The sequence below is a fragment of the Ovis aries genome, chromosome 5 (assembly GCF_016772045.2).
Source record: "Ovis aries strain OAR_USU_Benz2616 breed Rambouillet chromosome 5, ARS-UI_Ramb_v3.0, whole genome shotgun sequence".
NCBI lineage: Eukaryota > Metazoa > Chordata > Mammalia > Artiodactyla > Bovidae > Ovis > Ovis aries.
In genome coordinates this window covers 41,617,084-41,631,354 of record NC_056058.1, presented here as the reverse complement: position 1 = coordinate 41,631,354, position 14,271 = coordinate 41,617,084, and the positions used below count along the sequence as shown (strand labels likewise).

General features: G+C 60.5%; 1 protein-coding gene across 1 annotated transcript; it reads left to right on the top strand.

Moving 5' to 3' along the window:
- The first annotated feature begins 4,674 nt into the window (after positions 1–4,674).
- MEX3D (mex-3 RNA binding family member D) lies at positions 4,675–13,367 on the top strand. Its single transcript, XM_027970215.2, has 2 exons — positions 4,675–5,567; positions 11,118–13,367. The coding sequence occupies exons 1-2, from the start codon at positions 4,961–4,963 to the stop codon at positions 12,485–12,487; spliced, it is 1,977 nt and encodes a 658-aa protein (XP_027826016.1). The 5' UTR covers positions 4,675–4,960; the 3' UTR covers positions 12,488–13,367.
- The last annotated feature ends 904 nt before the right edge of the window (positions 13,368–14,271 follow it).

Below are 14,271 nucleotides of genomic sequence, written 5' to 3'. Positions count from 1 at the left end.
CCTGATGGTCAGGCCCAAGCAGTGTGAGCGAGAGAGCTGGTCCCACACACCCCACTCCAGCAGCCCCTCCACCCCTAGGGGAGTGGTCATGGCTGGCTTTTCTCCTGACCCAAAGCCAGACTCAAGAGCTGGGAGAACCCTGGCTCCTCCACTGCCCGGCCACCTAGCCTGGACCCTCAGAGCTTCTGTCTGCATCCACAACTGGTCAGGGCTTTGGTGGCCTGGGCCCTCCTCACTCCTACTCTGTGGCTCTTACAGGCATGGACAGGGCCAGTCCCACCAGAGACTCCAGGGGAGCACCGGCTCCTGCCTTTTCCAGCTCCTAGAGGTGCTGCATCCCCAGCTTGTGGCCCCTTCCTCCCTCTATCCTCACAGCAGTGCAGCATCTCCTGCCCCCCTCTTAAAGGACCTTGTGTTGACACTAGGACCCCCAGGGAATCCAGGGTCATCCCCATCTCAGGGGCCTTAATCCCTCCTGCAAAGTTTTCTCTGCCCTATGAGGTGATGTGTCCACAGGCCCCAGGGTGACTTTGGGGGACATTACCCTGAAGATAAGTTTCCTGTTCGGTGGAGGCAGCTGCTGCCTGGCCATGTGGCCAAGCCCCTGCAACCTCAGCTTCCCGCAGCTCACTGTAGCCTCTTGGGCCTTGTCGCTGCTATCCCTTCAGGGGATAAAGAGTTGTTATGGAAGCCCTGGAAACCTATCACCTCAGGATCCCCCAGGTTCATGGGCCGGGGGTGACGGGACAGTGATGCCTGGCAACAGGGACTTTCTGGTCAGAGGAAGCAGCGGGACTCCCACTTAGGCACTGCATTCCTCAGCTGCCTTGGCCACATGGGGCTGGGGGCCATGACGACAGTAACAGAACACCTCCACACTGTCCAGAATAGGTATGCTGATCCTCGGTGGGGTTGGAGGGATCGGGATGATACCCACTGAATAAGATCAGGTGAGGCTTTTCAAAAAGTGACTGCCAGGGCTTTCCTGATCACTCAGTGGTAAAGAATTCCTCTGCCAATGCGTGAGACGGGTTTGATCCCTGATCGAGGAAGATGCCAACATGTCCCAGCAACTAAGCTTCTGCGCCAGAACTGATGCTGGCGTGTTCTGGAGCCCATGCTCCATGACAAGAGAAGCCACAACAGTGAGAAACCCTGAATCTCAACTACAGAGTAGCCACCACTCTGCAAGCAGAGAAAAGCCTTTGCAGCAATGAAAAGCCAGCATGGCCATAAATAATTTTTTTTTTTTTAATGATGGCCAAAGTGTCTATCCAATGGTGAATACAAAAATCCAGCTCCTCCAGACACAGGAGCATCACTTGGCCACAAAAAGCAGAGAAGCCCTAACACTTGCTACCATGGGTGTGGACGGGCCCTGAGAACACGCTGGTCAGTGAGAAGCCAGACATAACCACGCCATGATGTTAATTTTAGGGGTCAACTTGACCAGGCTGAGGGGCACCCAGATAGCTGGTAAAACATTTCTGGGTATGTCTGCACAGATGTTTCTGGAAAAGATGAGCGTTTGATTCAGTAGACCAAGTAGAGAAATTCATCCTCACCAATTTGGGTGTCAGCCGACCCATCAGGGACCTTTTGCAACAGTTTCATTCTGATCTACTAGACTTTAAGAGCAGGGTTGAGAGCATTTTAAGTGACCATCCAGGCCCCCCATGCCAGATGCGTGGGTGTGTGTGTGGGGGTGATTAACTGTTCTCAGCTTGGTGATTCTGCACCCAGGGAGGTCTGGTGCATCGCATTGTCCCCTCAAAAGATACATCCGGATCCCAGCCCCTAAATCTGTGAGCAGGACCTCGTGTGGAAATAGGATCTTTGCAGACGTCACTATTAAGATGAGGTCACACAGAGTAGAGTGACCCTGAACCCAATGCCTGGTGCCCTTATAAAAAGTGAGGACATAGCCATACAGGGAGATGAACACCCTGTGATTCAGGGGTGGAGGCTGGAGAGATGGCGCCACAGAAACCTACTCCAGGGAGTAGAGGAGAGGTGACGACTCCAGGCATATAGTGGGTAGGGCCAGGAAGGCTGCTTCATATCCCACAGCGTCCCCCCATTCCCTGTGGTTGCTGTTGATTAGTTGCTCAGTCGTGTTCAACTCTGCAACTCCATGGATTGTAGCCACCACCCCCCCTCCCCAGGATCCTCTGTCCATGCAATTTCCCAGCAAAAATACTGGGGTGGGTTGCTATCTCCTCCAGGAGATCTTCCTCACCCACAGATCGAACCCATATCTCCTGCATTAGCAGGTGGGATTCTTTACCTCTGAGCCATCAAGAAAGACCCCGCCACAAATGTCCACAGTGCCAAGGGGAGTACCCTGCCCAGGGGTCCAGGACTGCCATTTCATTTGTAGCTTCCCCCAACCCCCATCCACCTTTCTGTCCATCCCTCCCCTTCATCTTATTTCTGGCACATTTCGAAGGAGACACCACCCCCTGCCCCTAAATACTTCAGCATGAAAAGCACTTAAGAGATTGGTGGTTTGCAGTTCTGAACGGACTTTTATTTTTTATTAAAAGGACTTTAAAAGCACATCACCACAGGGCCATCATGAACAAATCCACACGTACATACAACAGGTCATTGTTCAGGTATCTCCAACTGCATGTTGAAATCAAGGCCCCAGAGTCCCCATTCCCCCTTTTCATTCTTGTCCATTTCTTGCCCGACAGCCTTCTTTTAAAATCGTAATCTTTGCTTCTGATGATCAGTTCCCCTCAGTGGCCTCAGTCAAACCCCTCAGATGATCATCCAGCCCCACAAAACTCACCTTCCTAGCGCAGCACCTGTTTCTTCATTTACTCCCTTTTTTTTGCTGGAGTGCATCCTGCAGTATACTAAGCTAATCTGTGATGACCTGTGGCCTGAAACATCCTGATTTCTCCTTCCTCTTGATATGGACCTTGGGGTCAGCCATCACTTTCCCTAGGAACCTCGGCTTTCTTAATGATCCTTTGGAATGTGACCCGAAAGCCCTTAGTGGTCCCAGGATACCTGAGTCCCCAAACAAGTTGTGGGGTCCTAGCTATTTGGAGGCTCTGGCTCCACTATCCCATTATTTCCTGGACAACTTCTGTCCACTTTCCTCTATTTTCTCTTCCCCCACCTTTTGTCTTTTTGCTTGACTTTCTGGGAGAGTTCCTGCTGATGTTGAACTCCTGCTACTGTGCTGTTAACTCTCACCAGTCTGAGCTTGTCTGAAGAACACATGTGTGCATGCATGACCACCCACAGGGGTGCACCCAGGACAAGCCACTCTGGCCTGTTCCCCATCTGTCACCAGTAAGGGCTGGATACCACTCTGCCCCAGCTCAAACACTGTCTCCTCCATTCCTGGCCTCTCCTCTCCCCACCCAAACCCCTTTCCAGCATGCCACCCTGGGTGGGGTCCCAGGAAGGGGGAAGGATGAGCAGGCACCAAGGCCTTGAGGCTGGCCAGGTGAGCCAGGGCAGGTCCCCCTGATCCCTGAACACCCACTAAAGCCAGCAGAACTTTGGGTGAGGAGACAGGACAAAGCCTGTGGCTGGAACAGAGGGAGGCATGGGAGGGAGTGCCGGGGTCACACACTGAGTGCTTCCTGGGAGCGCAGCAGTTCTGTAGCTCCAGTGCCTGCCTCCAGGAGCCCAGTCCTAGCGGGGAGGGGACACACATAAGTCAGGATGAAGTAATCCATACTTGAGAGCATTCAAACACAGAAAAGGAAAAAAGTTCCTCTCACACCCCAGGAGAGAAGCTGGGTGGAATGTAGCCTGGGGTCGGGAAAGGCATGAGGAGGCAAGGAGCTGAGGGCTTCAAGGGGCAGGGGGCACCTGCAAGGAGAGACAAGAGTCCACGAAGAGAAGAGACTAGGTGCAGCTATGGCTGAGGGACTCCATGGAATTCGGGGCAGGAATCCAAGTCCGGTGAGGATGGCAGCAGACCCAAGGCAGAGACCAGTGTTGGGCAAAGGGGCAGGCCGTCCCCTCTCGCACCCAAAGAGCCCATGCAACTGTCCTGAGGTTTCGCGGCATCCAGCCAGGGACTAGGGCCAAGGTCCCCTTGGCGACTCGGCAGGCCAATCCTCCTTCCAGCCCATCTATTTACATGTAAAGGGAAACCGGAAGGCTCTTTCGCCCCAAAGGCAAAAAGAAGCCCCCGAAGGGCCGCTGGAGGCCACTAGGACAGGATGGCTTTAGGCGTGGGCACGCGGGGCACGCTCTCGGGGAATTTTACCCAGCGGCGCTCACGTCCGAGGGCCCTGGCCTGTGGAAACCAGCCAAAGCCCGGAAACACCACCACTCAAGGGATGTGGGTGCCCGTGACCTCCCGGGGGTGCCCAGAGGCCAGGTGTGCACGGGGGCCGCGGAGAGGAAGGGGACTGGAGTACCGAGCCAGGCCGGGGCGCTAGGGGTCTCCGAGTGGGGAGCCCCGGACCCCGGCGCAGAGGCGAGGATGGGGCCGGACGCCCTTGCGCACCCTAGGCCCGGGGCCGCCGCAGGCACCTACCTGCGGCCGCGCCCGCACGTGCCAGCGCGCCCGGCCCGCCCGAGCGCCCGCGGCAGCGGTGTCCGCGCCACGTGACACCCCCGCCCGCCCCGCGCGTGCGCCCTGCCCGGCGCCCCATTGTTGGCGGAGGCCGCGTCACGGGGGCGGGGCCGGGGCGGGGCGGCCGGCGGCCCGAGGGAGGCGGCGGGAGGGCGGAGGGAAGGAGCGTCCGCGCCGCCGCCGCCGCCGCCGACTAGCCTCCGCCGCCGAAAAGCAAGCAGAGCCGCGCCGCGCCGCGCCGCCGCCGCCCGCGCCCGAGCAGCCCCGCCGCCGCCCCGCCCCGCTGCTGGATGCCGGCGGCCGGCGGCCGAGCTCCCAGAGGCGGAGGGCGGCGGCGCGGGCGGCGGCGGCGGCGGGGGCGGCCGGCGGCCGGGAGGCGGGAGCGCGGGCCCGAGCGCTAGCGCCGCCATGCCTAGCTCCACCGGACAGCCCGACGGCGGCGGGGGCGCGCGCGGCGGCGAACCCGGGGCGCCGGTCTGCGGGGACCCCAGCCCGGGTCCGCCGCCGCCGCCGCCGCCGCCGCCCCCGCCCGAGGGCGCCGATGAGGCAGCGCCCGCGCCCCGGCCGCCGCCCGAGCCCGACGACGCGGCCGCCGCGCTGCGCCTGGCCTTGGACCAGCTCTCGGGGCTGGGGCTGGGGGGCGCGGGCGACCAGGACGAGGAGGGGGCGACCGCGGGCGGCGGAGACGGAGCGCGTGCAGCGACTGGGGGCGCAGACGGCGGGGCCGCGGCGGAGCCGGCGCCCCCCGACGGGCCTGAGACGGGGGCGCCCGGGGTGGCCGTGGCCCCCGGCCCGCTGCCGCTGCTGGAGCCGGACGTGAGTCCCCCGCCGCCGCCTCGGCCGTCGCCGCCCGACGTGTTCGCAGGCTTCGCGCCCCACCCCGCGGCGCTGGGCCCCCCGACGCTGCTGGCCGAGCAGATGAGCGTGATCGGCAGCCGCAAGAAGAGCGTGAACATGACCGAGTGCGTGCCCGTGCCCAGCTCCGAGCACGTCGCCGAGATCGTGGGTCGCCAGGGTGAGTGGCCGCCGTCGGGGGCGCCGCCCCAGGGGTTCCCGCGCGACTCGCCCCCAGAGGGGCCGCCCAGCCCAGCCGACAGCTGGACACCAGACCCCGGCCACGCCCCGCGTGGGCTCGGGCCTCGGTGGCCGCCTGTGCGCCTTTGTCCTGCCGCTGGCCGCGGGAGAAAGTTGGGCGCGGCCCGCGCTCCTCCCCTCGGCCCTCCGGCCCCGCTGCTGCCTTTGTCTGGGCTCCTACAGCCTGGAGAGCGCCCTGCGTGCAGCTCACTGCTGGGCCCTGGGCTCCCGGAGGTTCCATCCCGGGGATAAGGAGGTTGGGGACCGGCAGTGCTCTCTCCACACCCAGAAATGGCCCGGGGCGGTTCGCTCGTGTGTGAGGGGGGCTAGGGGCGAGGGCATTCTGGCAGGGTCAGGAGAGAGATTTGGTGGCACAAAGAGAGGGTACACCTTAGGACTTGCCAGCCTGGGCACCCTGCTAGGGGTGGGGAGCAGGACAGGGTGAGCGAATATCCCTCCCGCTGTCAGCCCCCAGTCAGGGATCTGGGGTGTGCACAAGGACCCCTTGTGAAAGCCACTTGGGGGGATCCAACCGGACCGCCCTCCTCTGGCCAGGGTGTGGGGGTCCCGAAGCAGCATTGTCGGGAGGTCTTTGCAGCCGCCCCATTGTTCTCTTTGTTAGAGAGCCAGGCTGGGTGACATCAGGCCGGCGGCCGCTCATTGGCCCTGGAGCTGCGGGGCGGGCGGGCCGGAGGGTGGTGGGCAGTGCCCGTCCCAGCACACACCCACCCACCCTGTTAGCTGCCTGCCCACCAGCCTCAACTTTCTCTTGCCCACATCTCTGGGCTCAGGCCTCCCTGTTGGTCAGCCAGGTTCTAGAACTTGGGGTGGGGCCTAGGCGGGGCTTGTGATGGGGCTGGGGGACCCTGCCTCTGGGACCTGGGTCATAAGAGCTAGACAGAGGTGTGGGGGGCTTGAATTGCAAGATGACCTGTCACCCTAACTGCCACGGGCAGAGGACCACAGGAATACCTGGACACCACCCTCTACTAGTTCCGGGTGGGTGGGGCCTTAGGGCCAGCAAACCTGCTGCTTCGACCACAGGTACATTCAGTCATTCATTTGTCTGCCCTTCATGTGGACACAAGGAGGGCCAGGTGTGGTGCTAGGTCGGGGGACTGCCATAAGGGGGTCCTTGGCTATGGGCAGGCACCAAGAGACCCCAACTGAATACTTCCCCTCCCTGCCCTGTCCCCTCCCAGCACTGTCCCCTCCCTGCCCTGTGCCCTGTAACCTCACTGGGACCTGGAAGAAGATAGCCGCCCCATGCCAAGTGTCCAGAAGCCCATTGTGGGCAGATGTGGAGACTTGAGGCCAGGGATGCCACCCAAGGTCACTAGGCTGATCCGTGGATGGTGGAGCATGAGGGCAAGCCCCCTGTGGATGCACCCGGCAGCACCTGGGGGCGTGGACAGTAGGCAGAGGGCCCCGAGCCCTGGTCTTATCTGAGCCGCCTGGTGGCTGAGTCGTCAGGCTCCGCCCTGTCTCTTACTTGTGCCTCTGGTACCCGTTTACCAGGTGTCTGCCTGGGTTCCCACTGATGGCAGGCAGCAAGGCAGGGACCCCCCTGAGCTTTCCCTGAATCTAGAATGGCTCCTCCCTGCGATAGGAGGTGGGGGAGAGCACCTCAATGGAGGTTTTTGTGAAAATTCTCAAGCAAGATGCTGGTTCTCTGCCCAGTCCCGGCCGACACACAGTCGCCGCCCCGTAATAAGTTGGGTGCAGGGCCTCCGGGTGGAGCACACATGCCAGAACAGGTCAGCAACTTCAGCAGCCCTTGCTCCCCCCTCTTGAAGTATCTGTGGCTCCCGTCTTCCCTCACCAGTTCTCAAGCCTAGCCTGGAAGACACACTATGCCCTTCTTCCAGTCACAATCCCCCACCCCGCCCCATCTACCCTGTGGGTCCCTGAACATGGAGCCTGTCCCTTTTTCCTGCTCTGCTGGCCCGAGTGCAAGGGTCGTGGCCTGCCCTGAACTTACTCTTCTGTCTGACCCCTGGTCCAAGGCCGCCCCTTCCCTGGAGTTCATGGAGGGGGTGTGCATTTGTCCAGCCTCCTCTGGCAACCAGAGCCACAGACCTGGGCTCTCCCTTTTCTGGACAACTCCATGCTGCTCCGTGAGCCTCAGTCTTCTCCCCGCTAGGTTTGTGCAACTTCTGGGCAAGGGGTAGGGACCATGACCCCTGTGGTGCTCTCTGGTCCCTGAGGCTGAGAGGCCTGAGGGACTGAGAGGACCCACTGAGTGGGGGCCTCAGCTTGCCCCTTGGTATCCCCTAAAGAGGACCTGCCACCTCCAGGCCAGGAGGGTAAAGTGGCAGAGGTGGAAGTGCAGCCAGAGCCAGCTGGTAGGGCCGGAATATGCACTCTAGTCTCTCAGACTCTTTTTTTGCACTGTGGGGAGAAAAGGTGAGCTGGGAGAGAACTGGCTCCAGGGTTGGGTGTGTCAGGAGCTGACCCCTTTCCACAAACAAAAAAGTGGAAACTCAGAAGGACCAGTTGGGGGGTGTCACCCCAGCCCGTCATCAGAAGTGGGCAGGGCTGGCACATATCTGCTGCCATTGACCTTGGCCCAGTTCCTTCCAAGACCCACCCCCATCCACCCCGGTGCCCTCCTGCCTGGCTCCCCTTGCCATAGTTTGCAGTGTGGCCATAACTGGGATGTTGGGGTTGGGTCTTCAGCACCAGGCCTGACTTGCCAGCCACCTAGGGTCCCCATCATTGTCCCTCAGTGAGAGGGGCCTCTGCTAGCTATTCTCTGCCTGTGTGTGGCCCCATCCCTGTGGGATGATCCTAGGGTGATGGGGGCCGTGCCTTGATATTCTTATCTACCCACCCAGAGTGGGGAGCATAGGAAGAGAGCCATCCCCAGGCCCAGGTTGGGGGTCACAGCCTTCCCTGCTTGCACAACGGGTCCCTATTTCACACGGGAGCCAGCTTTGTCCCCAGACATCCGACTGTGACTCAGCCTTACTCTGGGACAGCACCCCACTGGGTTGTCCCAGCACCCACCTGCTTGTGGAATGCTTTCCCCACTGTCCCCTTAGCCGGGAGCACTCCCCCCAGCACCCAGCCTCCTTCCCACGTGGCCTTGAGAGGTTCCCTGGGTAAGTGTGGTCTGTGGTCACCTGCATGAGCTCCCGTGGGACCTGGTTCCTTGAATGCCTAGTACACTCAGTGCAGGGGTGGCCTGGATCCTGGTCCAGGCTCATGTGAGCAGCAGGAAGCAGGACTGCCTGCAGCTAGGCTGCCTGTGGGGACCCGAGGCCCTGCCTCTCTTGAGGGCAGGCCCGGCCACTGAGGGGCTTGCTGAGGCTGGGGGGAGTCACCCGCCCTCCCCAGTTCTCTGAGTTGGAATCCTTGGTAGGGGCAGGGCCCAGGAATCTGCATTTCTGCTGTACCCACCAATTGGCAGTAGCCCTCAGGGTCACTCCTGGAGCCCTAGTTTTCCTGTCTTGTGCAGTTCCATGCCCCCAAGCTCTGCCATCTCTAGGGGTCTTAGTGGGGGGGGGGGTCCAGTAGCTATCACAGCTGAAGTGGGGATCGTGAGCAGGGTTCTGTTTGGCCACTGAGGGCTCCACCCGAGGCTGCTCTCAGGTCAGGGCAGGATGGGGTCCCATGAACAGGAAGCTGCAGGGTTCCACCCCACTTGAGGCTCCCCCACGAGGGCAGGCTCCAGTCCCTGGCCCATTAGATCCTGCCCGAAACCTGTGAGGCTGGGTCTGTTTCTGCTCTCTTTTGACAGATGAGGAAATTGAGGCATGGAACGGTCCCTCAGATGCCCAGAGTACCCCCAGTGTACCAGCCTTACATCACAGTCCCCCAGTCTCAGAGAGTTCAGAAAGTTAGACATAAGGTCCTAGAAGTGTGTACTGGGGCCTGTCCCAGTATAGTCAGGGTGGGCTTCCCTGGAGGAAGGCATGCCAGGCTCTGATGTGATGCAAAGAAGGAAGAGGATATGAAAGTAAAGTTGCACATGGGGAAGGTCAGGTGCAAGGGGACTGCAGGAGAGGCCCTTCCCAGCAGCAAAGTAGGGAGGAAACCATCGGGGCAGGCACAGGTCAGGGTGCCTTTGGAGTTACCAGAAAGGCTGGGCAGCCACCAAGGGGAGGACCTCAGGTGGACATGGAGGAAATGGCCAGGGACCAAGAGGTGAGGCTGAGAGATGGCAGACCCTTGCTCACCTACCCTGCTTTTATTCAGCTGTGGGTGAGGGCGCCTGCCCGGGACCCAGGCTCCATCACCCTGACTTCATCAGCGCAGAAGGCTTGCCCGCTAACTTTGTATCTTTTCTTGTTGAGAACTTAGCCACACTGTTAACTCCACTCAGAGCCACCCTCTGTGCTGCAGGGAAACAATATTCTTGTGTCCTTCTGGCTTCGCAGTGCTTAGAGGGTGGGGTGACTCCCAGTCTCCTGGGCCCCGTTCAAAATGTCTCAGAAGGCCCTGGGGTGGGGGTGGGGTGTCAGGGGCCTGGTTGAAACCACACCTGGCATTTCGATTTCTCATGGGTAGCTTCCCCTTAGCCCTGGGAGGGCTGCCTAGATGCTGAGTGAGGTGCCAAGTCAAGGACCCTGCGTGACTGACCCTCTCCTCAACAGATGTCCCAGCCCTTTTCTGCAGGGTCAGCCCTCAGACTACGGCCCAGGGTCACCTGGGCAGCAGTGATGAACCCCCAGGGCATGTCCCCAGCTTCCCCTCAGTGGCTGGGACCACTGAGGGGCCTGTGGAGGTGTTTTGACCTGGGGCGCAGGATCTGCTGTTGGGGGAGGGTCATGTGATGAGAAGTTCCCACCACCCAGGCCTTGGGTTCCCCTCCAGGCAGTCTGAGAGTTGGTGTGAGAGAGTCTGCGTTAGTGTCCTCTGTCCGGTACAGTGGACTGAATGGCTTGAAACTAGAACTGAATGCTCTGCAGGGTGGGAATCTGAAATCGGGGTGTCGGTGGGGGGCATGCTCCTTCCAGAGGTTCCAGTGGAGGGTCTTCTCTGGCCTCCAGGCTTCCAGTGGTGCTCATAAGCTTTGGCATCCTGGGGCTTGTGGCCACCTTCCTCCAGCCCTGGGCTCCGTCTTCACGTGACTGTAATCTCAGGGACACTCTGTGTACCTCCCTCCACGCAGCCTCAGTGTCCGCTCTGGTCCTACAAACCCCTGCTGCATAGCAGGGGGATTGTCAAAAAGGCAAAGAGAGGCCCTGTTGTAGGTTGAAAGGTGTCCCCCCAAATCCATGTCCACCTGGAATGTCAGAATGTGATGTTGCCGGGCAAGAGTCTTGGCAGATGTAGAGTGTGGTCATGATAGGTTGGGGTGGCCCTGAGTCCAGTGACCAGTGTCTCTCTGGAGGAGGAAGGACGTGTAGAGTGGCAGTCTGGTGTCACAGCTGGAAGGTGGGGCGCCCACCCAGGTCACCGGCTGTCCAATGCAGCTGCGGCCCTGGAGGGACTGTCCGGAGGAGGGGTCCCCACCCTCACCATGTCTCCCCCTCCCCTACCCCAGGGTGCAAGATCAAGGCTCTGAGAGCCAAGACGAATACGTATATCAAGACTCCAGTGCGAGGGGAGGAGCCAGTCTTTATCGTGACCGGCCGCAAGGAGGACGTGGAGATGGCCAAGCGTGAGATCCTGTCGGCTGCCGAGCACTTCTCTGTGATCCGGGCCACGCGGAGCAAGGCGGGCGGGCTGCCGGGTACGGCACAGGGCCCACCCAACCTGCCTGGACAGACCACGATCCAGGTGCGCGTGCCCTACCGCGTGGTGGGGCTGGTGGTGGGGCCCAAGGGCGCCACCATCAAGCGCATCCAGCAACGGACGCATACATACATCGTGACGCCTGGGCGTGACAAGGAGCCGGTGTTTGCCGTGACGGGCATGCCTGAGAACGTGGACCGGGCACGCGAGGAGATCGAGGCCCATATCACACTGCGCACGGGGGCCTTCACCGACGCCAGCCCCGACAGCGACTTCCACTCCAACGGCACAGATGTCTGCTTGGACCTGCTCGGGGCGGCCGCAGGCCTCTGGGCCAAAGCCCCCAACCCGGGCCGCCGGCCCCCAGCACCCACAGCCAGCCTTCGTGGGGACACTGCGCTGGGCGCCCCGGGAGGCCCCGAGTCCTTCTATGCGGGCAGCCGCGGGGGGCCGCCGGTGCCTGTGCCGGTGCCGGACGCCGGCCCCGCCAGCCCCTACAGCGCTTCTGGCAACGGGGGCTTCACCTTCGGTGGGGACGGTCCTGGGGCCCCCACGGGGCCACCCGCCCCCGAGGACTGCGACTTTGGCTTCGACTTCCTGGCGCTGGACCTGACCGTGCCCACCGCGGCCACCATCTGGGCGCCTTTCGAGCGGGCCACCCCACTGCCAGCCTTTGGTGGCTGCTCAGCGGTCAATGGGGCCCCCGCGCCGCCAGCCCCGGGTGCCCGACGCAGCAGCGGGACCGGCACACCACGCCACTCACCCACGCTGCCCGAGCCCGGTGGCCTGGGCCTGGAGCTCCCACTGGCCCGCCGGCCTACACCGGACCCAGTAGGTGCCCTGCCCTGGCGGCCCCCACAGGGCTCCCTGACATCCTTCTCAAGCAGTGCCAGCTTCTCTGCAGCCACCTCGCTGCCCAGCAGCTCCTCGGCCTCCTCGTGCTCGGCGCTGGACTCCAGTGCCCCCGACAGTGGCCGTAAGCCCCCAGCGGCCCCGGCGCCTGCGGCCCCGGCGCGGGAGTGCGTGGTATGTGCCGAGGGCGAGGTGATGGCCGCTCTGGTACCCTGCGGCCACAACCTCTTCTGCATGGACTGCGCCGTCCGCATCTGCGGCAAGAGCGAGCCAGAGTGCCCAGCCTGCCGCACGCCCGCCACCCAGGCCATCCATATCTTTTCCTAGCTGGGCCCCTGGCGCGCCCGCGGTCCCACCCCCACCCGTGGGCCCTCAATGGGTGCAGGGTGGGTGCGCAGGGCCTGGAAGGGAGGAAGAGGGTGGGGCAGCGGGCTGCGTGGCCAGTGTTTACAGACGAGCTTTAACTCTTCCGGTCCCAGGCGTGGAGACGATGCGGCCAAGCGGCACCTCAGTTCTTAACAAATGACAGTATTGAGTCGACAGGTTAAAATAAACCAGAGAGAAAAGGCCTGCTTGCCTGCTTGCACTTTTTATTTAAGACACTCCCTACCCCCTGTCCCCCCCAACCCCTGCCCCCAGCCCAAGGTGATCTTTTTAAGAAAAAACAAAACACGATTTTTACAACTCTGGGTTGTACTTCTTTTGTATGTAGCGGATATCAATTTGACAGTGTTTGTTTTCCCACAGTCTCAACCTCTGTAGAAACTTCCAGGAGGAGGATGGCTCCCTTTGGGGGGATCATATGGTTACCGTGTAGTATGTAAGCCGCGCGCAGGCCGGAGGGGGGTGGGGAGGGGAGGGGGCGAGGGGCGTCCGGAACTTTCTAACTTTTTTTTAATTATTAATCCCTTTCTGCTGTGGTTTCTGTTGACAGTTTTTAATTTTTGTTTTTGTTTTTTTTTTAAAACTTTTACTTTTTACCTCTTGTGTATATGTAGGGAATTTATAGGGAAATATGTACTTTATGGAATAAATTTTAAGACTAAAATATATTTTATTTTAAATAAAGTAACGGACCTTTAATCTTACACAGCTAAATTACTGATTATATATTTGCTGAGCTGACCTAAGGGTTCAGAAAATTGTATCAAGAGTTTTATTTTTTGACTTCAAAGCCTTCTTAATAAAGTCTTTTTACTACACGTGAGACCTTGGCCTGGTGTGGGGTGGGTGGGCATGAGGGAGGGATCGGGGTGGGGGCTCAGATCCAGCCCCACCCACCTAGTCTTCCAGGTCAAAGCATTAGGGCTCAGGATATCCCGCTTCTAGGCTTTTCCACAAGCCAGGTGCTGTTGGCATCTTATCGGGGTTCTACAGAGAGGTGGTCCAGCCAGGTCCTCTTATCCTTAGGACCCCACATCCTAGGGGACAACCAACCATGGGGACAGCTGTGAGCCATGTAGGGGAGTGGTGATATTGGTTGCTTCCTGGGGCACCTGCCTGCTGCTGTGGCACTCCCATGCCCAGCAGGATGACATTGTATAGAGGAGGGGCAGGTCTTCCTCCCAGGAGGGGTCCTGAGGTCTCCTGGGCCCAAGGAACATCTGAATGGTAAGCCTCAGGTGTTGTCCCCCAGGCATCTAGTTGGGAGCAGAGGACTCTGGGGTGTGGGGCTGCCAGACATGGTTCTTCAAGACGGACTGGCCCAGGGGCAAAGACTGGGGAACCACATATTGGACTGTGGGCCGCTGGCAGGGGCCACCAGAGCTCCAGAGGTGGGAGGAAGCTGTGGAGTGAGTTGAGGATGGGATGTGCTGACAGGGAGGGGCCCAGGACTGCTCCAGGGACAAGCCCAGGGGCCAGGTGACCACAGGCTGCTGGCTCAGGGAACAGGCACTGAGGGACCTGGAGAACACAGCCCACTAGGGAAACTAGGAAGACAGCAGAGCATCCTGGAGGGCTTTCAGGAGGCCAAGAGTTTGGGATAACAGGAGCATCTAAAGGGGCAACAGGGACAGAGAGGAAGCAGCCAGAGATGGAGAGGGCACCCCCAAGAGCAAATGGAGGCCACCTTGGACCTTCTGGTTGAGAGTAGTCACCCCAGACTGTGG

Bases quoted from the DNA above. Each gene is read 5' to 3' on its own strand.
- MEX3D (XM_027970215.2), top strand. From the start codon at position 4,961: ATGCCTAGCTCCACCGGACAGCCCGACGGCGGCGGGGGCGCGCGCGGC. The intron at 5,568-11,117 runs GTGAGTGGCCGC...CCCCTACCCCAG, and splicing joins CGAGATCGTGGGTCGCCAGG to GGTGCAAGATCAAGGCTCTG.